Source organism: Eptatretus burgeri, chromosome 5, assembly GCF_056783735.1.
Source record: "Eptatretus burgeri isolate ZD-2024b chromosome 5, Ebu_testis_v1, whole genome shotgun sequence".
NCBI lineage: Eukaryota > Metazoa > Chordata > Myxini > Myxiniformes > Myxinidae > Eptatretus > Eptatretus burgeri.
The window spans coordinates 94,781,810-94,809,489 of record NC_140965.1 but is presented as its reverse complement, the minus strand read 5'-3'; the positions used below and the strand labels follow the sequence as shown (position 1 = coordinate 94,809,489).

At 44.0% G+C, this 27,680-nt stretch overlaps 1 protein-coding gene across 5 annotated transcripts in view; it reads right to left on the bottom strand.

Moving 5' to 3' along the window:
* Positions 1–27,680, bottom strand: part of ZCCHC24 (zinc finger CCHC-type containing 24) — a 59,864-nt gene that overhangs the window by 17,119 nt on the left and 15,065 nt on the right. For 3 of the 5 annotated variants that reach the window (XM_085882969.1, XM_085882973.1, XM_085882972.1), the window contains exon 3: positions 23,854–24,018. In XM_085882969.1, the coding sequence (XP_085739095.1) occupies positions 23,854–24,018 (165 nt within the window). Of the gene's footprint in view, positions 1–9,266; positions 10,821–23,853; positions 24,019–27,680 lie in introns of those variants that run through there. The other 2 variants (XM_085882970.1, XM_085882971.1) reach the window with 2 other exon arrangements.

Sequence of the window (27,680 nt, the reverse complement as noted above, 5' to 3'; positions counted from 1 at the left end):
TAACATCCCTCTACTTTTTCACATTTTGTTGTGTTACAGCTTGAATTTAAAATAGATTAAATTTTTTGTCACCGATCCACACAAAATACCCCATTATGACAAAGTGAAAACATGTTTTTAGAAATTTTTTACAAATTCATTTAAAATGAAAAGATGAAAAGTTTTGCATCAATAAGTATTCAACCCCTTTGCTATGACACTCCAAATTGAGCTCAGGTGCATTCTTGAGATGTCTCAACAACTTCATTGGAGTCCACCTGGGGCCAATTAAATTGATTGGACGTGATTTAGAAAGAAACACACCGTTCTATATATTGTGCATGTCAGAGCAGAAACTCCACCATGAAGTCCAAACAACAGTCCATAGAACTCTGAGATAGAATTGTGAGGAGGCATATATCTGGGAAGAGTATAAAACTATTTCTAGAGTGTTGAGAGTTCCCAAGAGCACAGTGAGCTCCATCATTAGGAAATGTAAAGAATATGGAACTACCCAGGCTCTTCCTAGAGCTGGCCATCTGACCACACTGAGGAACTGGGCAAGAAGGACCTTGGCCAGGGAGGTGACAAAGAACACATTGACCACTCTGACAGAACTACAGAGTTCCTTTGCTGAGATGGAAGAACCTGCCAGAAGGCCAACATTCTATGCAGCACTTCACAAATCTATGTTTTGTGGGAGGGTGGCCAGATGGAAGCCACTCCTGAGAAAAAGGCACATGACATCATGCCTGGAGTTTTCAAAAAGGCACGTGAAAGACTGAGAGCATGAGGAAAATCATTATGTGGTCTGATGAGGTGAAAATTGAACTCTTTGGACTGAATGCAAAGTGCTACATCTGGCAGAAACCAAGCACAGCTCATCACCCATCTAACACCATCCGTACCGTGAAGCATGGTGGTGGCAGCATCATGCGATGGGGATATTTTTAAATGGCAGAGACTGGGAGACTTGTAAGGAGAGAGAGAACAATAAATGGAGCCAAATACAGGCAAATCCTTGAGGAGAACCTGCTTCAGAATACAAAAGACCTTAAAATGGGGCAAATATTTATGTTCCAACAGGACAATGACCCAAAGCAACACTGGAATGGCTTCAGAACAAGAATGTGAAAGCCCTAGAGTGGCCCAGCCAAAGTCCACCCTAAGTCCATGACTTCTTGGAAAGTGAAGGAATTTAGTGCAATTCTGGTTCACAGTTCCAGACCCACGGGGACAAACACATGTCTCATAACCATCCCTATCAGTTCCAGTCGATGCACTGAAATCTCCACAAGACTAGAAGAGTATCTCGCTTGGAGCACTCACTGATCAACAACAGACTCGAGCGTGGCATATAATGCGTCCTTCACGGTGAGATCACTCGCCCCAGTCGGAGCAAATACAGAGACCAGGGAAATGACACCCAAGGAGTGAGGAATCTTTTGTCTCATATTATGTGCATTGACTGGTGTTTCTCTATTATCATTGGAGTCATCTTTTTAGACACAGCCACAGCAACTCCTTGGGCATGGTAACCATCAGAGCAACCAGACCAATAGTAGGTGTAACCACCCGCCATGATCTCACTACTATCTGGTCTCCGAACCTCAGAAAGTGCTCCAATACCGATGTCCAAACGCTTGAGCTCAGATGATAACAGAGACAGGTGATCATCCTCTCTTCGGGATAGGACATTCCAGGCACCCACCCGAAGAGACAGCCTCAGGTTAAACCAAGGAGCCCACCGTCTGGTGGACGACACCTCAGCACCACCCCGACACACATTACTCGAATCTGACCAGGGAAGGTTACAAGGAAATACAAGGAAATCTAAATAGCCTGGTGTTGGCTTTGTGGTTAGGGTGGCGGCTTGGGATCCTAGGGTCCTGAGTTCAAGCCCCATTGGCCGCTGAATAAATACACCAGGGGGTTCACTCAGCCTGTCATCCTTCCGAGGTCGGGGAAATGAGTTACAGTGTGTACTGGTAAAGGGGCACTACATCAGCGACACAGTCGCGCTTCCAAGAAATGAGAGCTATCCTGGCAGAAAAGCTGCCATAAGCAAGAAGAAGGAGGAAATCTAACACAGGTGGAGGCCATTCAGCCCATAATGCCTGTGTGAACACCATACTAATTTATCTACACAAGATCCAAGGAAGAAAATGCAAAAAAAAATGTTTTTCAATAATTAATCAATGAAATATATATTTTTCCAGTTGTAGTTTTTGTATTTTTTTTTCTTCCCCTCAGGGGAGGGGGCATGGGCTTGGTTAAAAACACACATCAACCACAAACCCCCCTTGACAAGACCCCCACCAACAGCACTCCGTACACATGCACACAATCACCCATCAATGTTCAAACTACCTAAAAGTCATATCAACATCCCCATACCCCTCTTTCTCCATAAGTTCCAGGAACCTGTCTAATTCTAATTTAAACTCATCTACTGTTTCTGTTGCAACTACCGTTCTCGGGAGATCATTCCATGCATTAACTACTCTCTGAGTAGAAGACCCCAACCTTACTACCGTCTTAACTCTCCTCTTCTTTACTCTCAGGCTATGGCCCCTGGTCCTATCACTGTCTACTCTGTTGAATAATTCATCTGCACTTATTTTATCTATACCTTTCATTATCTTAAACATCTCTATCATATCTCCTCATAACCACCCCCTTTCTAGTGAATGAAGCCCTGTCTCCTTCAGCCGCTCCTCATAGCTGAGTATCGATAGGCACGGAATCAATTGAGTCGCCCTACGCTGAAACCTCTCTCTGGCATCTATGTCGTTCCTGAGTTGTGGTGACCAAAACTGCACACAATATTCTCGATGTGGTCTCACTAAATTCCTGTACAATGTTAACACCATCTCTTTTGATTTATAAATGATCCCCCTCCGAATACAGCCTAAAACCCGATTTGCTTTACCTTGAGCTGATTGGCAATGTGCTGCCTGCTTACCTCCCATATCTATTACTACCCACAGATCCTTCTCCTGTGTGACACACTGCAAAATTTCCGCTTGAATCCTGTAATCTCTATTTTCATTGTTCTTTCAGATCCCCAACACCTTTTGCTCAGGTTAAATTCCATCTGTCAATCTTTTGCCCAATCGATGCAAGTATCAATACTTTCCTGAATCTGATCACCACCCCCCCCCCCCACTGCTATCCACTTTACCTCCAATCTAATTCTAATTTACATCTGAGATCACCCCCTGGTTTCCCTCCTATCATCAAAGATTGGGGGCCCCGTAGGCTTTGCCCCAAACCCGTCATCCGGTTAGCTGCCTTGCTTAGGGCAGCTGCACAGGAGATACTCCCACAGAGTGGGTTTTCAGGGGTTTTTTTGTGCTTTTTGTATGTTTTGTGAAATGAAGGGTGTTACAGTGGCCGGAGTGCAAATTCTGCCACCAAGTTGCCTTATAGCCTGGAATTAAACTGCATTGAATCAGAATTTTTCCACCTTTATTTACACATCGTAACCCACAACTTCCAAATGAAAAACAAATTAGACAAATTTCAGAAAGTAAATTAAAAATACAAACCGAGAATATCTTGGTTGGATAAGTGTCCGCCCCCCCCCCCCCCCCCCGAGTTAATACTTGGTGGAAGCACCTTTGGCAGCAATTAAAGCTGTGTCTGTTGGGCTAGATCTCTATCAACTTTGCACACCTTGATTGGGCAATACAGTGCTCCCCCGCTATATCGCGGTTCACTTTTCGCGGCTTCACAACATCGCGGGTTTTATTTTAATTTTTTTAAATTAAAATTTATTATTTTTATTATTTTTAAGTAAAATGTACTAAAAATAACATCATAAAATAGTAGTGGAACTAGAAGATGATGCACCACAACCATCACCTGATGAAGCACCTGATGAAGAGGCGTCTCCAGTAGAAGAGATTTAATTCTCTTCTCGGCTGTGCAGTACTACATTCATTTCATCATCGTCATCTTCATCGTCATCAGTACTGCACAGCTATCATCATCATCGTCATATCTTCATAGGTCAGTACCCATAATACGGGTTTTTTATGTTTTATAGTACAATATAGTATTTTAAAAATTATTTTTGGTCTTTGGCTTTGCAGCCCCATGAAGTCGCATTTCCGATGAAAATTTTTTAATTTTTTTTTTTTTTAAATAACTGATTAAATGTGTGTGGGGAAGGTTAATAAGAGTGTGTGGATGCTGTATAATGGTTTAAAATACGTTTAAATGTATTTAAATAATTAAATATGTGGTTTCTACTTCGTGGATTTTCACCTATCGCGGGTGGGTCTGGAACGCATTAACCGCGGTAGGTGAGGGAGCACTGTATTTGCCCATTCTTCTACACAAAACTGTTCAAGCTCAGTCAAGTTGTATGGGGGGGCATTGATGGACAGGAATATTCAAGTCATGCCAAAGATTTTTGATTGGATTTAGGTCAGGGCTCTGACTGGGACACTCAAGGACATTTATCTTTTTGTTCCTTAGGTACTCGAGTGGAGCTTTGGATGTGTTCTTCGGGTCATTGTCATGCTGAAAGGTGAACTTCCATCCCAATATCAGCTTCTTTTTTGTTGTATACCTTGTCGAGGCTCATATGAGAGCTAGCACACAACGCACAGCAAGGGGGCCAAGAGTGGGAAGGACAAAACAGTGGGGAAAAGAGACTTTCTTCCAGAGGGAAGCAGGTTTTCCTCTTGGATATTTCTGTATTTTGCTCCATCCATTTTCCCTTCTATTCTGACAAGTGCCCCAGTTCCTGCTGATGAAAAACATCTCCATAACATGATGCTGCCACAAACATGTTTCACAGTAGGGATGGTGTTCTTTGGGTGATGTGCTGTGTTTGGTTTGTGCCAAATGTAACGTTTTGCATTTTGGTCAAAAACTTCCATCTCGGTTTTGTCAGACCACAAAACTTTTTGCCACATAGCTTCAGAATCTCCGGAATGGTTCTTTGCATAACTCAAATGGGACTCAAGGTGGGCTTTTTTGAGTGATGGCTTCCTTTTTGCCACCCTACCATGCAGGCCAGACTTGTGAAGTGCTTCGGATATTGCTGTCACATGCACACAATGACCAGTCTTTGCCATAAAGGCCTGCAGCTCTTTAAAATTTGCCATTGGCCTCTTGGTGGCCTCTCTGATCAGTCTCCTCCTTGCTTGGTCATCCAGTTTGGAGCGACGACCTGATCTAGGCAGTGTCTCGGTGGTACCATACGGTTTCCACTTCTTAATGATTGTCTTGTCTGTGCTCCAAGGGATATTCAAGACCTATGAAATATTTTCATGCCCATTCCCTTATCTGTGCCTTTCCATAACTGTATCCCGGAGGTGTTTTGAAAGCTCCTTGGTGCTCTTTGTTGAGTCTTTACTGTGAAATGCACTACCCAGCAGTGAAAACCTACAGGAACAGCTGATTTTATTCTGAAATAATCAGAATCACTAGAATTTAACACAGGTGGAGGCCAATTAACATGTGCTTTTGAAGGTGATTGGTTACACCTGAGCTAATTTACAATTGCTATTATAAGGGGGGTGGACACTTATCCAACCAAGATATTCTCATTTTGTATTTTTAATTAATTTTCTGAAATTTGTGAAATTTGTTTTTCACTTGGAAGTTGTGGGTTATGACGTATAAATAAAAGTGGAAAAAGTCAGATTTATTGCAATTTCATTCCAGGCTATAAGGCAACAAAAGGTGAAAATTTTTAAAGATGTACACTTTCTCGAGGCGCTGTATACTAAATGCTTACATCTTATTTTTCTAATGACTGATTTTAATTTTTAATCATATGTAGGAGAGTTTGGCAGACATAATTTCCCTTTATTTAAATCTACATCGTTTATTTATTAGTAATGGTTTTATTGTTTTACTGTAAGTCATTCTTCATGCATCAATTGTTTGCATTGTCCAGTGATTCAAGTTATTGGTTATTATAATTTTGTGTAAACAACTTTAATTTATTTGTACACTTAAAGGACTTCAGAGTCTTGTGTCTGTATGTAACCTTTCTTTGAAAATGCATTGAGATTTTATATGAAATGTAATGTGTTATAAAATAATGTTGTTATTATTCTTACAAGGCATGCCTTCCTTCGCTTCACTGATGGGTTTAATTTAAATACAGCATATTGTACTTCACAAACGTATTGCATGACTATCTGTAAGGGTCAATGAGGATGTAAAATGAAGTAACACTCATGAAAAAGGACCTTTTCTAACACACAATTGTTTGTGTCAAGGCTGTACTTGTGGTTAGTGTGTTCCTTCTGTGTACTTTTACTGAATTTATTTATTTCGTTTGCTTCAAGAAATATTACTATATTTCCTTTTGTGTGATCCTCTCATGTCCTTGTAAAGGGTTCCTGCTGTGGTAGAATAATAAATGTTACCATTGGAACCGCTACATTAAAGCTCAACATTCCCACTTCTTCCTCGAGTTGTCGCTTCTCACGGAAACACAGGCAAGTTTGTGACTCAAGGGATGAATGCTGTTCCAAGTAAATTGATTATTACCTTTCCAACAGTACCATTTGTATTATTATATGACAGCAGAAATTATTTCAAATGAACCGTTAAGGAAGGAGAAACTCGGCTAAAACCTTAGTTTTATATACTAAAAACCCTATAGTGGGGTAGTTGGGGCAAGTATATTTTATGCCATGGCTAATAATCCCCCCTGTTTGCAGCAGTGGTCAGTAAACCACTTGCACTGTGGCACGTGTACAAGCAGAAATCATAAGTCGTCTCCCCTCCTTGCAGGGGAGAGATGTTTTTGGTGCCCATGACTGGGTACGACTTTGGGTACGACCAACACGTTTGCAACATTTGGTGGAGATTGGCCTAGCCATGTTATTTTCTTTGATTTTCAGACATACACACATATAGAGAATGTAATACTGGCAGGGGTAAAACTAAACCTTTGGCATTTAAAAGAAAATTTGAAGTTCTAATCCTGTTGGAATTTTGAAGAAATCAAATTTGTTTTTTTTCTATTTTTTTAATGGGGGCCGAAAACACTTTTGCACATTCACGAAGGAATGGAGTTGGGGATCATTTAGTATTACCTTTCACAGAGCTACAAAGGCTTAGGCACGATAGAGAGAGACTTTTTTTTTAAAAAAATCCAAACAAATCCAACTTCTTTTTTCAAATTTTTGTTTTGCCTAAAACATTTGCCAGCACTCAATGATGAACATCTGAAGGTTTGATGAAGATCCGTATGGCCATCTCTAAGAAAATGGTGACAAACATAACGACTGACAGACAGACAAACATCTCTCTTAAAGTATAGATGATAGGATAGATGAATATAATCTATTATAATAAATGTCAATGTGTGTCAGTGTGTACATGTGTCTTCCCCATAACTATAAAACCAGAAAGCCAAGCAGCCTGAAACTTTGCATGCATACCAAAAAAAAATCCAAGGAAGTACAAGAGTGAAAATTGAGTGTTTGGGCCGATTAAAACACCACTTTGAAGATATTTAACAGCCTTATTAAATTATATCTTTCATCTGGCGCATCTTTGGTCACCACCCTCTTTGGGGTCTTATTCTGCTAACTTCGCTGGGTCTGAAGCCACCATGTTTTTGGCCTGCTCAACCATGCCTTGACTTGGAACAGGCCACAATGATTTCTTAACGATAACGTTTTTTTTTCTTCACTTTTTTCACTCATATTATCGAATGCCTGTTCATCATAGCTAATAATCACTGGGCACATCACTTTTATAAGTGCTATAGTTTTCAAATTAGGAGCTTGAAGCGATTTCATGCATTATATGATGCAGTTTTCCACGATCTACTATCACGCACTAATTACAGTAAATCATCGAAATATGATTTCAGCTTTGAGGATCAGATATTGTAAGGACTAAATAAGTATCGAAACCTGGAGTGAAATCTGATAATTTAAATAAATAATGAGCCTTAAATATCTAAGCCTATGTACCTATTTACTTTAAGTAAGCAAGGCTACGTTCCCTCCTTCTCCATATATACACAAGAATGTGAAATTTCCAAAGCATTAAACTTATCCTTTTCTACTGTTTGGAGAATTATATTGAGTGAACAAAAGATTTAGGATTATACCAAAATTAACCAGCTCCATTGAACTACATGATTTAATGCATTCACTGCTTGACATCATGTCCTGTCCCCATGAGGGACTGCTTATCCAGAGCGTCTGTCAGATATTTGTCCATATTTTTGGAGGTTTTGCGAGGTGCCCTCCAGGGAATCAAAGCAAATCTGGTGAGAAACGGACATTTTAAAATAAAGTTATAACGTTTCTGCGGACCACGAACCGATGTACCACATGACGCGTACACAGACGAGCAGGCAACGTGGCAGATTATCTGCATTGTTTATTTCAAGTCCAATTAAACTTTGCGATGTCTCCAGGGTTGTTATATGTTAAACAGCAACTCTTGTCGATAAAATCATTGTTTGAACGAATTCATTTAATTTCTTTAACTGCTGCGCGTGTGATGAAGACCGGCTTTAAAGTTAAAGGGATCCTTAAATGGATCCTATGGTATGCAGCCACAGCCAGGCCTGCCGTTCCTTATCAACCATTTAAATGGAGTGCTTGCTTGAGTGCTTAAGCCACTTGCTGAACTCCCGACAGTCGATAGCAGTACAGTTGGCAGTTGCTACAAGATTGAGGTACAATATTATATGGTTTCTCTTTGTGAGTTTCAAAGTAAAATATATTTGATAACACCTGGTCTCCGAGCCATTTGCTGTATTAACGTATTTTCTAAATTACAGAGCCAAATTTCTTTCCACCCATTACATGACGATTGGCAACTGTTTATAAAGAGTAACGTTTATGCACATATCCCTGAAATGTCTATAATGCAACGTTGTTTTTTTATAATTTTTTTTTGAAATTCTCCCAAAACAAGAGAGAAAGCTACTCAAGGTTTTTGGGTTGTATACAGCACGTACTGCAGTCGGTAATCACACTGACTCCAATCTGCCGATTCCTGAAGAATTGCCGATATTGGCCAAGCACTAATACTGTGTGTGTGTGTGTGTGTGTGTGTGTGTGTGTGTGTGTGTGTGTGTGTGTGTGTGTGTGTGTGTGTGTGTGTTGTTCATAAAGCATAACACTCTCTCTCTCTCTCTCTCTCTCTCTCTCTCTCTCTCTCTCTCTCTCTCTCTCTCTCTCTCTCTCTCTCTCTCTCTCTCTCTCTCTCTCTCTCTCTCTCTCTCTCTCTCTCTCTCTCTCTCTCTCTCTCTCTCTCTCTCTCTCTCTCTCTCTCTCTCTCTCTCTCTGGATGTGCAAGGGCACTGATTATGTCCAGCCGATGTTTCCGGACATGTCTGATGGTGTTTATCTCCAAGTGGTGTTTGTCTCCGGACCTGTCCAGACGGAGTTTTTCTCCGGATGAGTCCAGACGGAGTTTGTCTCTGAACCTGTAAGAGTGCTGTTTGTCTCCAAATGGGTCTGTGTCTCCAGACGTGTCTGCGGAGCGTTTGTCTCCGGAAGTGGCTGGGCTGTGTTTGTCTCTGGGTGTGTCCAGGCGATGTTTGTCTCCAGACATGTCCAGGCAGTGTTTGTGTCCGGACACGTGTTTGTCTCCAGACATTGCCGAGCAGTGTTTGTCACCGGACAGCTTGGCTCCGAATGTGTCTGGGCAATGTTTACGTCCAAGTGATGTTTGTCTCCTGATCCATCCAGCTGGTGTTTGTCTCTGAACATGTCTGGGCAGTGTTTACGGGAGTTTGTCTCCGGACGTTTCTGGGTGGTGTTCATCTCCATGCGGTGTTTGTTTCCAGACTGTGTTTATCTCTGGGCGGTATTTATACAAGGGCCAGTCAATAAGTAGCCTTAAAATATTTTCACAAATCGTTTATTGCATGTACGTGCGTAACAAATGTGTTATTTTTCAACATAATTTCCATTGTGTTCAATGCATTTTTTACTGTGCATAAATGAGGTCTGGATTCCTCTAGAAAAAAAAAAAAATTTGGCGCTTGTGTAGGCATTTGTGAACCGCCTCTTGGACCTCTTCAAAAATGGCCAGATCAGAAAATGGTTCCACCAAGTGCCTCTTTAAGTGGACCAAAGATGTGGTAATCCGAGGGGGGCGAGGTCTGGTGAGTAGGGTGGATGAGAAAGACACTCAAAATGCATGTCTTCAATTGTTGAGGCTGCATCACAGGCAGTGTGGGTCCGAGCATTGTCATGCTGCAGCAAAACACCGGTGGTGATTAGTCTCCGAAGTTTTGATCTGATTGCTGGTTTCAGATGATTTTAAGGAGGTCGCAGTATGATGCACTGGTGAGTGGGGTCCTTCTGGGCATGTACTGCTCTACAAGTGGGCCTCGGCTATCCCACAAGAGCATCAGCATCACTTTTCCAGCGGACAGCTGTGTGCAGAATTTTTTAGGCTTCGGTGAAGTTGAATGGCACCACTCTTTGCTTGCGCTCTTCATTTCTGGATGAAAGTAGTGGACCCAGCTTTCATCCCCAGTCACTACGCGCTGTAAAAAAAGTGTCACCATCTGTTTTGTAACGTTGCAGAAGTTCTTCACATGTGTCCACTCGCCGTTCTTTCATTTCAGGTGTGAGTTGTCTAGGCACCCAACTTGTAGATACTTTGCAGAACCCCAGCATGTTGTGAATGATATGTTGTGCTGAACCATGGCTTCTATTCAATTTTGAGTCACTTCATCCAGCATAATGTGATGGTTTTTCCCTTAGCATGTGCTTGACTCCTGCAACCATTTCTGGTGTGTCGGCTGTGTGAGGCCGGCCCAAGCGAACAGCGTCTGCCACACTGGACACTCCACTTTTAAACTTCCTGTCCCAGTCGTACACCTGCTGCAGAAATAAACATGCGTCACCATATTGCATCTTCATTCTGCGATCAATTTCACTGGGATTCACACCATCACTTCCCAAGAAACGGATGACAGAACGTTGCTCCTTCCTGGTGCATGCTTCTAAAGGCCCTGTCACACCTTGATGATTTAGCCAACGTGTGCCTGATGTATGAAAAATTTGGCTAAAACGCTGACACACGTCGAATACGTTATGGGTAATTTTGTATACGTAAAGAGCACGCTGGCATACTTCGTAGTACGCTGGCATACGTCGTATTACGCTGGCATACGTCATAGTACGCCGAGCTGTTAGACAAATTTTCCATGCTTGAAATTTTTTGATGTATGCCAGCGTATGACTCACACGTTCTGCATAACGCTGGCCATAAGTTGTAGGCACGTTACGCGATCGTTGACACACATCGACACACGTTACTTGTAAGTTACTCATAAGTCGAAACACGTCGAGGTAATGTTTAGCGTACCCAAAACTTATTTCTAACCTATGAGTAACGTGTTGAAGGCACGTTACGCGATCGTTGATACATGTCCACACACGTTACTTGTACGTTACTCATGAGTCAAAACACATCAAGGTAATGGTTAGCGTCAGTGTTCCAGACTCCCTGGTTTATTTATTTTTTTCTTCGGTATGACGGTGATGTTGACGCTTCGATTTCTAGTGCGGTTATAATATAATATAATTAATAGGCTGCCGCTCAACGATTAAAATCATAACCGCACGAGAAATCGAAGTGTCAACATCACCGTCATACCGAAGAAACCCCCCCCCCCCAAAAAAAAAAAAAAAACCAAGGAGTCTGGAACACTGACGCAAACCATTACCTTGACGCGTTTCGACTTATGAATACCTCACAAGTAACGTGTGTCGACGTGTATCAACGATCGCGTAACGTGCCTACAACTTATGGCCAGCGTATGCGAACGTGTGTCATATGCCGAGTACATCGAGAAATTTTCAACATGCTGAAAATTTCTCGACGTACTCGGCGTATGACCACGTATGCTAGTGTACTACGACATATGCCAGCATACTCTTAACGTATACAAAACTTACCCATAACGTATTTGACGTGTGCCAGCTTGGTTCGGCAAATTTTTCATACGTCGGCATACGCTGGCTAAAACGTCAAGGTGTGACAGCCCCTTAAGGGAGCCGCTATCTTGGAACTGCTCTACTGACGCCATACGCTCAATGTTGCCAGATCTAAAACAGGCAAAACATGACTCTTACCCATAGATATAACATATATCGTCTACAACTACGCACATTAAATTCTAAAATTTATATCACCATTTTAAGGATACTTATTGACTGGCCCGCGTAGTGTCACCAGTAGAAAATGGATTTCAGACATTATTTTGTTTCCATCTTCACTGTTATTCTATGCAGAAGCATTTTGATGAGACAGTATGAATCACAATAAACGCTCCACCACACGTCTGCCTTCCCTTGCTCTCACCTCTCGCTGCCTTTTACCTTCCTTCACCCCTCCTCACTCTCCCTCCTGCCTCGCTACCCCATCCCTCCTCACTTTTCTCTCTCTCTCTCTTTTCCCCTCCATCTACTCACTCTTCCCCCTCTCTCTCTCTCTTTCCCCCACCCCTCTCCTTCTCTCCCTCCTCCCCCTTTGGTATCCATGTTCACAAAGTGACGAGTGGTATTTGCTAGTCTATAATAATAAATGTCAGTGTGTGTCAGTCAGTCAGTCTGTCAGTGCGTCTCCTCCATAACACCAAAAACATGAAACCTCTCGGCCCCAAACTTTGCATGTATACTAAGGGAACTCAAAGGTAGTGCATGAATGAAAATTGTGTGTTTGGGTTAATTTAAGCACCCCTCTTGAAGACAATTAACAGCCATATTTAATTATCCTTTAACAAAGTGTCATTCTTGGCCAGCCCCTGATTCAGCCCTGTGTCAGCTTGCTGGGGTCTTAATTCACCATTTTGTTTGGCCTTCTCAACAATGCCTTGACTTGGAACAGACCACAATGGATTCTTAACGATAAAGTGCTAAAATGTTTTTTTTCCCACTTTCCTCACTCATATCATTGAATGCCTCATCTTCATACCTATGGATTGCTGGATACATCACAATACTTATAAACTCCTGGAGACGCCAGTGTTTCTGGCTTTATTTCGTATCTGCAAATGCAATAAGCTCTAGAATCTCTTAACCTGAGCAAAATTTCAAAATTTTAACTGTGCAATTGACCTTAGCAGCAGTCCTGTTTCCAAAAAAAAAAAGTGTTAATTTGTCCATTTCACACATTGTTTGACACTCCGGGCATCTCCGGATGCCTGGTGTTTAAGATTGCCAATCACTTGCCAAGCCTGCCATTGTTTTGTTTTGTCTGCCACTTTGAGCCTTCCTGTTTGTTGAGCCTGCCACTTATCAACTGTTTTATTGGAGTGCTTAATTGAGTGCTTAAGCCACTTGGCGTGCACTCTAAAAGTCGCTTGGATGTTCCTTTGCAAGCCAATGCGATGCACGGTAAAAGTACCCACACTGTCACTCTGCACTGCCCCTCTGCTAAACACAATTAAAAATGCATAGAGCGACATACAAAGTTCAAGCCCAACCTGCTTGTGTTTTGCCCTGCTGTGTCATGTGGTGCCAAGATTTCCGTTTCTTATAAATGGTTGGATGGATGGAAGGACGGATGGATGGGATGGAGGGAAGGGATGGATGGATGGAAGGGATGGATTGAAGGGATGGATGGATGGATGGAGGGAAGGGATAGATAGATGGATGGACCGTACCGATGTTTGTAAACCATGTTTGTAAGCCTGATAGTGGTCATGCTGAGCACTGCCCGGAGACGCTCGGAGATGCACTGCCTGGTGGAGTACTTTGGAGGTTATTGAGGGAGGATTGTTTAAGCTCATTGCAGATGCTGCAGGGAATGTTATAGCAAATGAAAGAACAGCAGGTGGGTACTCATTCATTCATTCATAATTCATTCCTTGCACAACGTGTTCACTCTGCGATACTGGAGTATTGTGTGTTCATGAACAACTGTGGAACTTACTGTGAATCGACTTTCCATCACATTCATCCATTCCTTCCCTCCCTCCGACCAATCCCTTCTCTCCATCCCATCATCTCTTCCCTCCATTCCTTCCATCAATCCATCCTTCCCCTCCATCAACATCCCTTCCCCCTCCCCCCCCATCTCTTTGTTTGTATTTTCTCCTCCACCCTCCTTCCCTTCTCTTCTCTCTCTTTCCTCTCACCCCTCTTCCAACTTTCATGAAGTGATAAAACAATGGGTGGTTGTGATAGGTTCCCACACGTGGTTATGTTGTGTTGTGGTATTTGTGTTGTGTTTTGAGCCCAGAGTGTTTGGAAGTGTGCAGGTTGAGTGGATGAGCACTTTTTTGGCGGTCGGGGCTGCTGCTGGGATTCGGCTCGGGTTGAGAGATTCTGGTGCTTATCGCCTTCTGGCTGTAAAACGTGTGCTGAAATTAAATGAAGGCACAAAACACTGGCATCTCCAGGTGTTTATAAGCATTGTAGCTGGGGTGCGATGGATTCTGGGGTCTTCTGGCCTGAGCCAATTTCCGGGGTTTGGACTGCGACTTGGTCGGACTGTGAGATCTGAAGGATTTGGACTGCGAGTCGCATAGCTCTCGGGAAGGCCATGTTATAATCTCTTTTAAAATTATATGTGCTGTTTGAAAGTGACACATGGTTTTACTATCCTATTTGAATGTGCTGTTTTAACATACCTCATTTCGTTCAATCCAACACATATGCTGGCAGATGTAACCACCTCCCACCCCCTCCCACTTTCCCTCCAGTCCCCTTCCCAATTGCAAGTTGAACCCTTCCCCCCCACCCTTCCCATCTAGTTGCATTACCAAACACAAGTCCAGAACACTCCTTTCCCACTCCTACTTCCCCCCCCCCCCTTGCTGCCTTGCTGCCCCATCCTCTTCACTCCAACCCCCTCCTCACACCCTACACCTCCCAAAGTATATAGCGACGTGTGGTAAAGCTGTATCCCCCCCCCTTTCATCAATCTCCACCCCTTCCTCACTCTCCCCTTATTGCTCCCCCCCCACCTCTCTTTCTCTCTCTCTCTCTCTCTCTCTCTCTCTCTCTCTCTCTCTCTCTCTCTCTCTCTTTCTCTCTCTCTTTCTCTCTCTCTTTCTCTCTCTCTCTCTCTCTCTCTCTCTCGCTCTCTCTCTGTTCCCCCTCTATTCCCACCGGCGAAGCGACGGATGGTATTTGCTGGTTAATAATACTGGCAATTGTTTTGAATACAATGGCTGTTCTGAAACAGACATTATACAGTGAAGCAATCAAACTCACCAACAAGCACACAATCTTTGTGTTTTCAATATGCTGTAAAAACTATACATAATGTAACAGAAATCTAGCAAGGTGCACGGGCATCAGAGAACTGGAAGAAAAAAGTCATTCTGCCCAATTATGGTCATACAACACTCAAGCCACACATTTATAATTGCCTACGTGTCACAATCCATCTTGTCCCTCTTAATTAATGAGACAAGAGTGGGAAACGTGTTATAAAAAAAAAGTAAGACAGCATGTGACAATGTTGACTTCTTTCTAAACATTTGTCAAAGTGTTTCAAAATGCAAAACGCCTGAAGATGCAAGGTTAATATTCCGACAACGGTAATGGAATAAAAAGACACGGGACGTTGAGATGAGCGAGTTTAGCGAGAGTAGAAAAGATTGCCAGTAAGTGTGGAGAACAGCATGAAACAGTGCCGAGCATCCACTTTAAATGGCCAAGGCGAGATTGGATGGACATAAAAAGGCAATTCCACAAGCAGGAAAAAGGATAAACGTAGGAGTGGGATTAAGTGAAAAGCTTGGTAATAAGAAGGATGAAGGAGGTTGGTGGAAGAATGATCTGTTCAGGCTGTCAGTATGTCTCTATTTTATCATCTATCACCTTGCTTCTCCACAAGACCACATTTTGTATACAATAAAAGAGGTGACAGTACACGTCGAGATAGGAGGCAATGAAAGAGCAAGAAGCTAATAGCTGGTTTGCAATGGAATTTGACAAGGACATATGCTTTTGCCTGTTGATAGGTATTGCAAATGACGCCCGCAGTTATTGCTTCAAATGCATCTCGGAGTGCAAAGTGCTTTGTAGTCCAGAGTAAACCGCTTTGAAAATGAGTTTTAATACGGACCAGACAAAGAATGTAAATGTGCTATCATGTTTTAACTCTGGCTGTTAACGAAGAGCCTCATTAATCCGCAGTTGCAAGATGCTGCATGGTTGTTTATCGTGGTGTTTATTTCTTTATTAAATGCCAAACCTGATGTCTCAAGGGTCGAGTGTTAAGTCAAGTCTTGAGTGGAGTTCCAAGTCTCAAGTCAAATCTTGAGTGGCAATGATCAATTCTCCAGTCAAGTATATATTTGGCATGGTGTGAACGGGGAGGAAAAAGGCTGAAGTTCACCAAAATTCACATTAAAATTTTTTCCCCAACCATGAAGGGATGGTCCTGCACCAACTAAAATCTAAACAATAATGGGTCACACATTTTTCTGAGTACAGTACATTTGAACTTAACCTTCACTGATCTGACAGGGTTGAGTGAGTACAACAAAAGAAAGACATGAAATGAGTTTAACTCTCACTGCACTGGGGGTGTGGGGGGGGGTGATTGGGAGCCCCCTCTACATTTTTCACAATATTTTCGCAACCGCTGGGAATTTCAAATTCTCCTCACGAGTTTTTTTCTCGAGGGTCTTGCGCACATTTTGATACCACATATGTCCAAATTGGTCTTACCGTTCGGGTGTCACATGACAATTAGTAGTCACACGTCAGAAAAGAAATTGCAATTTTTGCATATGTTTACGTACAACAAACAGATGAATAAGGGTTACATGCATTAGGACACTGATGGTGTAAATTAATTGGACTATAATTTATTCTGAGTGTTTTAGCATGTTGTCTAAGACATACAGAACTGAATAGTTCAAGAACAATAGAATACATAAGAAATAAAACAAGTCAAACAATATAATAAATAAAAATAGAAAATGCCACAATTATTTTCTATTCTCATAATATATCAAGAAAAAACCCTTGCCAAGTGAAGGTTTGTAGTGAATAGTCTCGGAAATCACTTTAAAATTTTCAAGTTCATTAGCCTGGGAGGTCCCCCGACCGAATCCACCCCAACCCCCTTCCCCAAGTCAGGGAAAGCTCAAAATCACGCAGTTCAATTCGGGTTAAAAGGTTAACATCCAAGTGAGAAACTGCATGAGAGTTTAAGACAACTAAGTTTGCAAAATTTGCATTTGGCTCATACCAAACGATGACACACTTTTAATAAGTATACCTGTTGCATCTCACACCCAAAATTGGCTTTAGCTGTAATTACAGAATCCTTCCAATCACGAATTGTTATTGGCTTCTCCTGAAAGACTTTTTCTTTAAGGTACCCTGAGAGAAAAAAAAATCTAAAGGAGACATATCTGGTGACCTTGGAGGCCATTGAAATAGAGATGCTGTAGGCTGCAATCAGCAACTGTGCTGCACATATTCACAGATGTGCTCAGAATGATGGAAGATATTTTGAAAATCTGTATATTGATGGACATAAACTTGAAGGATCTTTCTATTATATGGTTTTTGTTTCACACTCATATTGCAGTTTATTTAATTTTTATTGATTTTAGAAATTAGATACATTTTTTTGGCCCACCCTATAAAAAAAAATATATATTTTAAGTTTTAAGTCAAACAACTCCAACCTGTCATTTGACAGCCGTTTATGATGTCAAGTACCCAAGTTAAATCAATGAAGGTTTTTGTACTTAATTTTGGTTTTATCCCGGGTTTTCAGGGCTGAATAGTGTGAAAATACAAAAGGGTTGCCTGTCATTTTGATGGGCTTTTCTGCTCGTATATATGTACTAATAATAACGGAGACACATACTCTTGAAAGAGCCTTGGGGCATTCAGGACAATAATAACATAATAATAATAATAATAATAATAATAATTGTATTTATATAGCATCCTTTGCGTATGGATACAAGGTGCAAGTCGATAAATGTTTCAAGAAGAGAACCAATCTTCGACATATCACCACTTCATCCCAAAATTTTGCGCTTAAGATAGGAGCTATTTTCCATCCAAAAACATCCAATTTTACGGATCATGGCATAAATATAAACACTAACTGGCATTGTGTACCACTCTTGATATCAGATGGTAACCCATGGAGTATTTGTGTCGCATTTCACTTGCTATCGTTCGTGAAATACTTTCCATGAATACTCCACTCGTGGCCCATCAGATATCAAGTGTGTCCCACAATGCTCGTTACATTCTCTCTATATATATATATTTCAATGAGAAAACCATCAAACTGCTAATTAAATAATAGATCTGAGCGGCTCTGACGGTCATCTCTGATCATAAAAATACATATTAAGGCATATCAATTATTTATTCATAAAGGCAGAAAAATGAGGGCCTGTGTTGGCACAAGCTAGACATAATAAGAATCCAACTGGTCATATTCGCTCAAACACCGACCATACCACCCATGGGCATCGAGAGCCAGCACGGACCCCGGAGCAAACAACCTCGCAGACCCCAACCCCTCTGACCCCAACCCCTCTGACCCCAACCCCCAGCCTCCCCCCACCATTTCTCTCTTTAATAACTTTTAAAAATAATTTTATTTAATGAAGATCCTAAATTAGAAGAGCAACAAGCTCAAAAACAAAGCAAAATCACAGCAGCAGCCTTTTTAGCTAACAATATGTGTCGAAAAGTGAATAAATAAAGTATTAATCGATCCGTTATACAGTATTAGCTGAAGTTCATATCTGTCAGTGCGTCAGCAGCCACTTTCGGCGCTGATTTTGCTGTTCTAGCCTGGGTTTGAATCCTGACCCAGCCAGAAACTGGTCTTTTACAGATTGAGTAATTCATCAGTGTGGAGGACTGCTTATGGAGGTCGTTCCTCAGATGGATGTGAAACAGGGTGCCCCAACATCAGCATTAGTTGGTGGACATGTTAATCATCCCACGCTGTCCTTCGCGAAGAGTCCACAAGCTATTGATGGCAACTTGGGCAAATTACAAATTCCTGCCCTAACATTAGTCGAACATCACGTCTGACCAGCCGGTTCGTGAAAGACTTGAGCCACACTTCCCCCGGCCGTGGGACTTCAAACAAGAACGTGACACTTCAACCAAAGCATAACGTGATTTTCCACCAGTCATGACTCTTCAATCATTGAACGATGAAGAAGTGAGGACGAGCTGACAAGGGGTTTCGCCATACTGTTTAAAAAAAAAAAAACACTATGGAAGAAGGTCAGGCTCCTCAATGGACCCTGGGCCAATAACCCTCCCTTTACCTCCACCCCAATCGGCCGTGATACCACCTACCATCAATCCCAATCAATCAAACGCAGTCATAGTCCCACTGGCTTCAACACAATCAGTAATGTTGACAATAATATCAGCTGGGCCTAGCTATTCGTAGGCCACCGACAAAGCAAGACCGATTTGCTTCACTGAATAAATCAAGCAAATCAAACTCATAATGGCTGAAAACAGATCATCCTAGAAATTATGAATAATCACCACTCACTTGTGGAAGCTTATACCGTGTTCTTTTGCCCCAGCTCAGTAGTTTGTGCAGTTAATAACAAAACATTCCGTCTCACTGCTGCAAAGCGACTTCTTTGTGGGAACCGTCAGAATACATACTCCAAGATGGCCGCCAGAAACTCTGCACTCATCACGAGCAAGTCATTTCTGATATCTACACTAATAAAAGGCAATGTGTGTGTGTCTCCTTCATAACTCCAAAACTATAAAACCTAACAGCCTGAAACTTCGCATGCATACTAAGAAAACTCCAAGGAAATGCAGGAGCGAAAACTGGGTGTTTTGGTTAATTAAAACACCCCTTTTGAAGATAATTAACGGCATTATTTAATTATATCCTTCATCAGGCGATCCTCGGGCACCTCGCTGTCTGGGGTCTTCAGGCGTTTCCATGGTAACCTCGCTGGGATCTTCAGGCGTTTTCTTGGTAACCTCGCTGGGGTCTGAAGCTGCCATGTTTTTTTGGCCTGCTCGACCATGCCTTGACTTGAAACAGGCCACAACAATTTATTTATGATAAATAGATGTAGTAAGCTCCAGATTTGAAAATATCGGCAGTTCCGACTCCGAAAAAAGTGTTGATTTGTTCAATTCGGATGTTGCACGCGGGCGTTTCTGGGTGCATCGTTGTGTCGACGGCCATTGGTAATCGCTTGCCAAGCCAGGCGTTCCGTTGGCGTGCTTAAGCCGCTTACCGAGCCCTACAGTCCAGTTCGTGTCCTGATCAGGATGTGGAGGCGACAGTAACTACAAGGTAAAGGTAGGTACACAGCACACACGGACATGGTACATGTGGGTATATTTGGATCTGTACGGACTCTCCGTGGGTGTGTGGACATGCCATGCCAGTTACGGGCGTCGTGGTGGTTACAAACTTCCATCCTGAACCTTATGGAGGTTCTATCAGGTTTTCCTTTGTCCTCGCACCTGTTTCTAAAACGTTTGGTTATTGGATTTCCTCTACAAAGGTTAAATGTTTCTCTTTGTGAGTTTCAAAGTAAAATATATTTGATGCCGATTTCTGAGTCGTTTGACCTATCGTCTTGAGAACGTCTTGTCTCAATTACCAGGACATTTTTTCCACCCGTCACAAGCAGCAGTTTATAAAGATTAATGTTTGTGACCATCTCCGTGAAACGTCGAAATAAATGTAACGTGTTTTCCGGTGAAAGTTACTCCAGGTTTCTGGGTTGTGTACAGTACGTACTGTAATCGGTAATCACACCGACTACAACCTGCGGATTCCTGAAAAATTACCGATATCGGCCAAGTGTGTGTGTGTGTGTGTGTGTGTGTGTGTGTGTGTGTGTGTGTGTGTGTGTGTGTGTGTGTGTGTGTGTGTGTGTGTGTGTGTGTGTGTGTGTGTGTGTGTGTGTGTGTGTGTGTGTGTGTGTGTGTGTGTGTGTGTGTGTGTGTGTGTGTGTGTGTGTGTGTGTGTGTGTGTGTGTGTGTGTGTGTGTGTTTTGGTCATTATGCCTGGTGTTGGCTTCATGGTTAGGGTGGTAGGCTTGGGATCCTTTGATCCTAAGTTCAAATCTCACTTTTCTGTTGAATTAATCCCAGTTGGGGTTGACTCTGCCTGTCATCATTCTGAGGTCAGCAAAATGAGTGCCAGCTTGCTGGTATCCTGTGTTGGAGTGGTGACCCATCCAGGATTGTGCCCAATATCAAGGAGACTGCTTCGGCAGCACCAACACTCTGCACCGAGAATGGTCCCAATGGATGGATGGATGTTCAGTCATTAAGCATAACATTATCTTTACTAACCTCACCTCCACTCTCTCTGTCTTTTTTTTGTCTCCCTTTCCCTCTCCCTCTCCCTATCCCTTGCATCCCTTCCTCCTGCAGTATCATAACATTTAGTGAGGCATAGCTCTATCTACCTCCTTTCTACCCCTTTCCTCGCTCTTCCTCCCTTCCTCTCTCCTCTCTTCCTCTCAGCCCCCCTCCTCTATATCCCCCCCCCCCATCATCAAAGCGACGGGTTCTATTTTCTAGTATCCTAAATAATTGGGGGTTTTAGGAGAGCAAATGAACAAAAATAATGACAACCAAAATGGACGAAAACAATGGAAAACTGGAAACAAGAGTGATACCTTCCATATTGGCTCGAGGTCGCTGCAGGCCTAATCAGTCTGTGTCAATCCTTGCGAGGGAGGGGAGGTATTCGGGGTTGTAAGGGAGAGCGGAGGGACAAGGAGTTGGATTTGGGAGAGGGGGGAGGTATGTGGACTTCGAGTTGGGAGAGGAGGGAGGGATAGTGATTAGGAGTTGGGAGAGGGGGGAGGAATGCGGACTTGGATTTTGGAGAGGGGAGGGAGGAGAGGGGGTGCAGACTTGGAGTTGGGAGGGTAGGAGGGAGGGGAGGAGTGATGTAGAGTTGGAGTTGGGAAGGGGGCAGGATGCATACTTGGAGTTTGGAAGGCAGGAGGAATGCGGAGTTGGAAGGGAGGGGGAGGGATGCAGACTTGGAGTTGGGAGGGAAGGGGGAAGGGTTACAGACTCTGAGTTGGGGGGGGGGAAGGGTTGCGGACTTGGAGTTGGAAGGGAGGGGGGAGGGATGCGGATTTGGAGTTGGGAGGGATGCAAACTTGGTGTTGGGAGCGATGCAAACTTGGAGTTGGGAGTGGGGAAGGGATGCGGATTTGGAAGGGAGGGAGAAGGCATGCAGACTTGAAGTTGGGAGTGAGGGGAGGGGGATGCGGACTTGGATTTTGGAGAGGGGGAAGGGATGCGGATTTGGAGTAGCAGGCAGGAGAGGAGGGATGCAGACTTGGATTTGGGAAAGGGGGGACGCATGTGGACTTGGATTTTGGAGAGGGTGGAGGGATGCGGATTTGGAGTTGGGAGGGATGCAAACTTGGTGTTGCGAGGGATGCAAACTTGAAGTTAGGAGGGATGCAATCTTGGAGTTGGGAGGGTGGGAAAGGAGGTGGAATTGGAGTTTGGAGGAATGCAGACTTGGAGTTGGGAGGTGGGGGGGGGGTTATCTCAACTTGATTCGATCATGGCTGTGATTTGCTGACTTATATTGCCATGGCAACCATCTTGGTAACTCGGCTTGTGTACGCAATATTTCAAAGACCGCTCAAGATTTATCTTTCATATTACAGAGATATATTCCTCATACCACCCAAAAGGCAGAGGACCTGGAGTATCAGCTTCTTGTTACCACCTAAAACTTTTCAGGGCACCAACGTACAACCACCAGTTTTGAAGTCATTCCGTTCATGGTTCAGGAGTCAGATAAACAAACACACAGGCACTTCTCAAATTATATTTAGTGTGATGTAAATTGCTCTTTGAGGTGTGACGTTAATTTTTGGGCAGCCATCAACACTTTAATTGTATTTAACAATCTTTCTTTGCTGTTTTCTTGTTCGTTAAATAAAATGAAATAAACTTTGTGGTTGTTCAATATACTCCTACCGGGTCACTAGCGACTGCTACGATTAAACTACAAGCATTTCCATAGTTGAGAATGCATCCTGGAGATATCACTAATCCATACAATAAATTATTGCCTTTAATTATTTTCCTCAAAGCAGCACAGAAGTGGCATCTGAAAAAAATGTACATGTGTCATTTCTACATCACAGAATGGATATCACATGTTTTCAAGAACTAAAGAAAATTGAAAAACAGTGACTAGTGTTGCATTCAAAATAAATTGCTGTTAGAGGCCATACATATATTATTTAATGCACAGAAGGGTACAATAAAGTGGTTGGACCAGCGAACGTTAGAGTGTTACATGGGAGTAGGCAGCGAGAGGGGAGAAAGTGGGGGGGGGGGGAGGGGTTAAACCTGCGTTATGTCACCCCTCCTAAATATCGTCACTTATACTTACCTTTGGTTGGACTCTCATAATTAACTCAGGCAAGTAGGTTATGGCTTCAAGATTACCCTCTTTATTCCAGCTCTGAGATTTGCTTTGGGCTTTAGTTCTTACTTTACTAACAGAGTCTGTCTTTGATTACGTGAACAATAAACTTTTCCATGTTTATAATGACACCATTTATTATGAATTGTGGATATTCATGAACTCCAATTTTCTCATTTCTCATGTCCTCCTTTGAGGCCGGGGGAGAAGGGGGGTGGTGCCAGGGGGTTGTGTCATAAAGCATTGTATAATTATAGGGGTGGGGGGTGTCATGAGCTCAGCATTATGGAACATTATGGGGTGCAGAGTAGTGAAGGGTGGGCATCTAAAATTGCTGAAAAATATGTTCATGTAATAATATGAACATGGACAGCCCCAAACCACAGAAGTGATTAATATTTTGATGTTTAAATGCTTGATGAACCAAATGCTAACCCACCCTTCTATTATTAAGCAAGTGTGTTTAGTTCCACGTAGGTTCTTTCCCACCTGTTTGTGTGGATAAACGTTGATGTGGCATTTGATGCATTCTTGTCCCATGTTTGCCCAGGAATTTCCACTCATCCACTTGCGCTTGCACTTGGGACACTTGTATTCACCAAAGCATCGCTTTTTACCCTGGTATGGGGTGAGGCCCTCACCTTTGGGCCGTGCCTGCACCCAACAGTTAGTACCACATCATATTTTTGAATATGTTTAGCCCATGTTAAATGAGTTAATAAATCAATTTTATATTTCACAAGCATGTATCGACTTACTACGCTCGCCTCTCCACAGTCGTTAGAGATTGACGTCACAGATTTGTTGTGTTGTCATGATTTACACCCATCATAAAACTTATTGCGGGCCAGGGGTCGGATGAGAAGACCACCAGGGGGGAAGCTATCTCGGGTTCCCATCAGACTCCCCGGAATTGCAGGCCGTCGCACACGGATAAATCCCTAATGCGGCGGTTTGCTAACCGACCGTAAACGACACTAACTCAACCACGTGACCTCGGGTCCTCTGTCTTTATCCGGTTACCCAGAAAAATAACCACTTGATCTAATTACCGGGGGACACGCCCTCGGTAGGCCTTGTCCGAACCGGATCACCATACCAGATCAAATGCAGCCGAGCGACACTGCCAAGGACGTATCGGCTAAAGGGAACGGATCGTTGGGAATAAAGTCCTGGCGAGGTTAGGATACGGACCATGCTGGATCAATGAAAGAAAAGACAAAAACGAGCTGGGAACATTTCTACAAAGGGCTTATTACAGGCAGGCGAAGAAAGATATGTGGCACAGTGACTAGAGTTTAGTGTTGTATGCAAGCAGGGATAGGAAGAAATGCGAAAGGTGCGACAATAATCCAAGCAACTTACAAAAGCAGACAGAGCAGAGTTATCCCAATGTAATTCTTGTACACTCTTAACTTAAGCGAGGACAGGCATGAAGGAAGGACTTTTGGCAGAGTCAGAAACCAGTGGGTGGAGAAGGCGGAGTCTGGAGCAGTGGGCGGGGAAGGGCGGAGTCCGGAGCAGTGGGCGGGGAAGGGCGGAGTCCGGAGCAGTGGGCGGGGAAGGGCGGAGTCCGGAGCAGTGGGCGGGGAAGGGCGGAGTCCGGAGCAGTGGGCGGGGAAGGGCGGAGTCCGGAGCAGTGGGCGGGGAAGGGCGGAGTCCGGAGCAGTGGGCGGGGAAGGGCGGAGACCGGAGCAGTGAGCGGGGAAGGGCGGAGTCCGGAGCAGTGGGCGGGGAAGGGCGGAGTCCGGAGCAGTGGGCGGGGAAGGGCGGAGTCCGGAGCAGTGGGCGGGGAAGGGCGGAGTCCGGAGCAGTGGGCGGGGAAGGGCGGAGTCCGGAGCAGTGGGCGGGGAAGGGCGGAGTCCGGAGCAGTGGGCGGGGAAGGGCGGAGTCCGGAGCAGTGGGCGGGGAAAGGTGGAGTCCGGAGCAGTGGGCGGGGAAAGGTGGAGTCCGGAGCAGTGGGCGGGGAAGGGCGGAGTCCGGAGCAGTGGGCGGGGAAGGGCGGAGTCCGGAGCAGTGGGCGTGGAAGGGCTGAGTCCGGAGCAGTGGGCGGGGAAGGGCTGAGTCCGGAGCAGTGGGCGGGGAAGGGCGGAGTCCGGAGCAGTGGGCGGGAAGGGCGGAGTCCAGAGCAGTGGGCGGGGAAGGGCGGAGTCCGGAGCAGTGGGCGGGAAGGGCGGAGTCCGGAGCAGTGTGTGGATGGGTGGAGTCAGCGGAAAGGCGGTGAAGAATGCGGAGTCGGCAGGAGAGTTGGTGACGAAGATGGGGCGGGGCCAGCAGACGAGGAACGCTGAGCAGGAAAAGACAACGACAGCAAAGACGACGACAGACAGCCCTACGACCCATCCTTTTATAGATCCTGGGGTGTGGGCGGTGGTGACGACCTGATGCGATGTGTCGTCACCCGAATTGGGTGCTCTGGTTGGGCCCCAGCCAACATATGGCCCAGCCGTGATGGCCGGAAGCGGCTCCACTTTACTTCTGGCCAGATGGTTCCAAGCTGGAGAATCGTCTCGCTCCGAACACCATGACACGAATCGCCCTGCACCGAACTCCCGGGCCGTCCACGGCGACTGGCGGTCAGCGGCGGTCAATGCGCTACCTGTCTGCAAGCCATGCGGCCCGAGCCACCAAGCGCGCCTCTGCCAGGCTGCAGCCTCGTCGGGTGGAGAGGCGAGAGGACGCTCGCCATCCGCGAGAGACAACCGCGGCCGCGGTGATCAGCGAAGACCGACGGTATAGTAAGATGCTATGGTAAACCCATGCAGACCCTTACAAGATGTAGGTTATTCGCGCCCCGCTCCGTGTGCGATAATAAATTACCCCGGGGCTGCGTGCGGGTCCGCCGCCATCGAGCATGCGGTCATTCATCAAAAGTGGTGGTGTGCGTGGTGCCAGCCCCGATCTGTGTCAGGAACCGAGGGAAAAGATGGATATAATTATTAAATGGAGATTTGGATTGAAAAGAGGACAGATATAATTATTGGACTCAGAAATGGGTTGAAAAGAGTGCGCCACGTGCATACTGTAAGTTGTAAGCATTTGGGGTGTTGTTTTTCCATGACTGGTCTTCTGTGAGGACGCATTCTCACGCGAAGGGCCCGGCTGTGGTTTTTACAGATGGGTGTCCGAGCGGAATGCCTGCCGGCCTCGCGAGGACCAGTTGCTTGGATTTACCTCAGGCATAGAGAGAAAAAAAAGAATAGGAATGAGTTCAGAGATTTAATCAGACCTAACTATGAGATTTACATAACACACTGTCTCATTTGACCTATTAGACAAGAAGGAAGGGACTATCTGAACGTATATTCATGTAATAACTGACTGGGGACCACTGTATGTTGGCTGCCATTGGGTTGGAGGGATGCGGTTCCCAGAACCGCAACAATACAAACACTTCTTTTGTACAAATGTATTTGTAATATTGGTGATATTATATTTATTTGTAATTTATTTGGAATATAAAAAGGTCAAAGTGGTCAAGAGCTCTAAATGGTCGAGGGTCTAATCTGTCTGAAGGCTGTAAGGGGTCTAAATGGTGTTTAGATCTAAGGGGTCTAAAGGGACTTAAGGGGTGTAAAAATGTCTAAAGGTTCTAGGGACCAAAAGGGTATAAAAGGTCCCAAGGATTAAGGGATCTAAAGGTGTCTAAAGTATTGAAAGGGACTTAAAGGTAAAAGGGTTCTTAAAGGGTCCTCTGGGTGTTTTGGGTATTTGGAGTCTTTTGGGTCCTTGGGGTATTTAGGGTCTTAATGGTCTTTGGGGGTCTTTGGAGTGTTGGGGGTCTTAAAGTGTCTTCAATGGTCAAAGATGTCTCAAGGGTCAAAAGGTACATTCCAATAGTACGTAATTAATAGACGTAAGTGTGTGAGGTCAGAGTGCAACTGACGTTCAAACAGTACCCTATTAATACTAGACATATATTCACACAGCTTCACGGCTTCACGGACGGCTTCACGGACAGACCATGCTTTTTGTTTTTAGATCCTCGTGGAAGATCTCTAAGTCTTACTCACGTTGTTGTTCTTGTGGACTTTTTTGTTTCACAGCCTACAGTTTTCATCGAAACTTCTTGAAACTTGGCATATATATGTAAAGATACCCTGCGCAGACAGTAACGATCTCCGATTTTGAAAATTCCTCCGAAAAAAAAAGTTATGACGTCAAAATATCTCTGCTAATGGAAATCGCCTAAAAAATTATCTCCGAAACTAGGCAAGCTTTTTGAATTCTGTTTGCGGGAATCGAACAGGGCATTAGCAGAGATGAATGATTGTGTTAAATTGTGTTAAATCGCATCTCTGACCTAAAACTTTTAA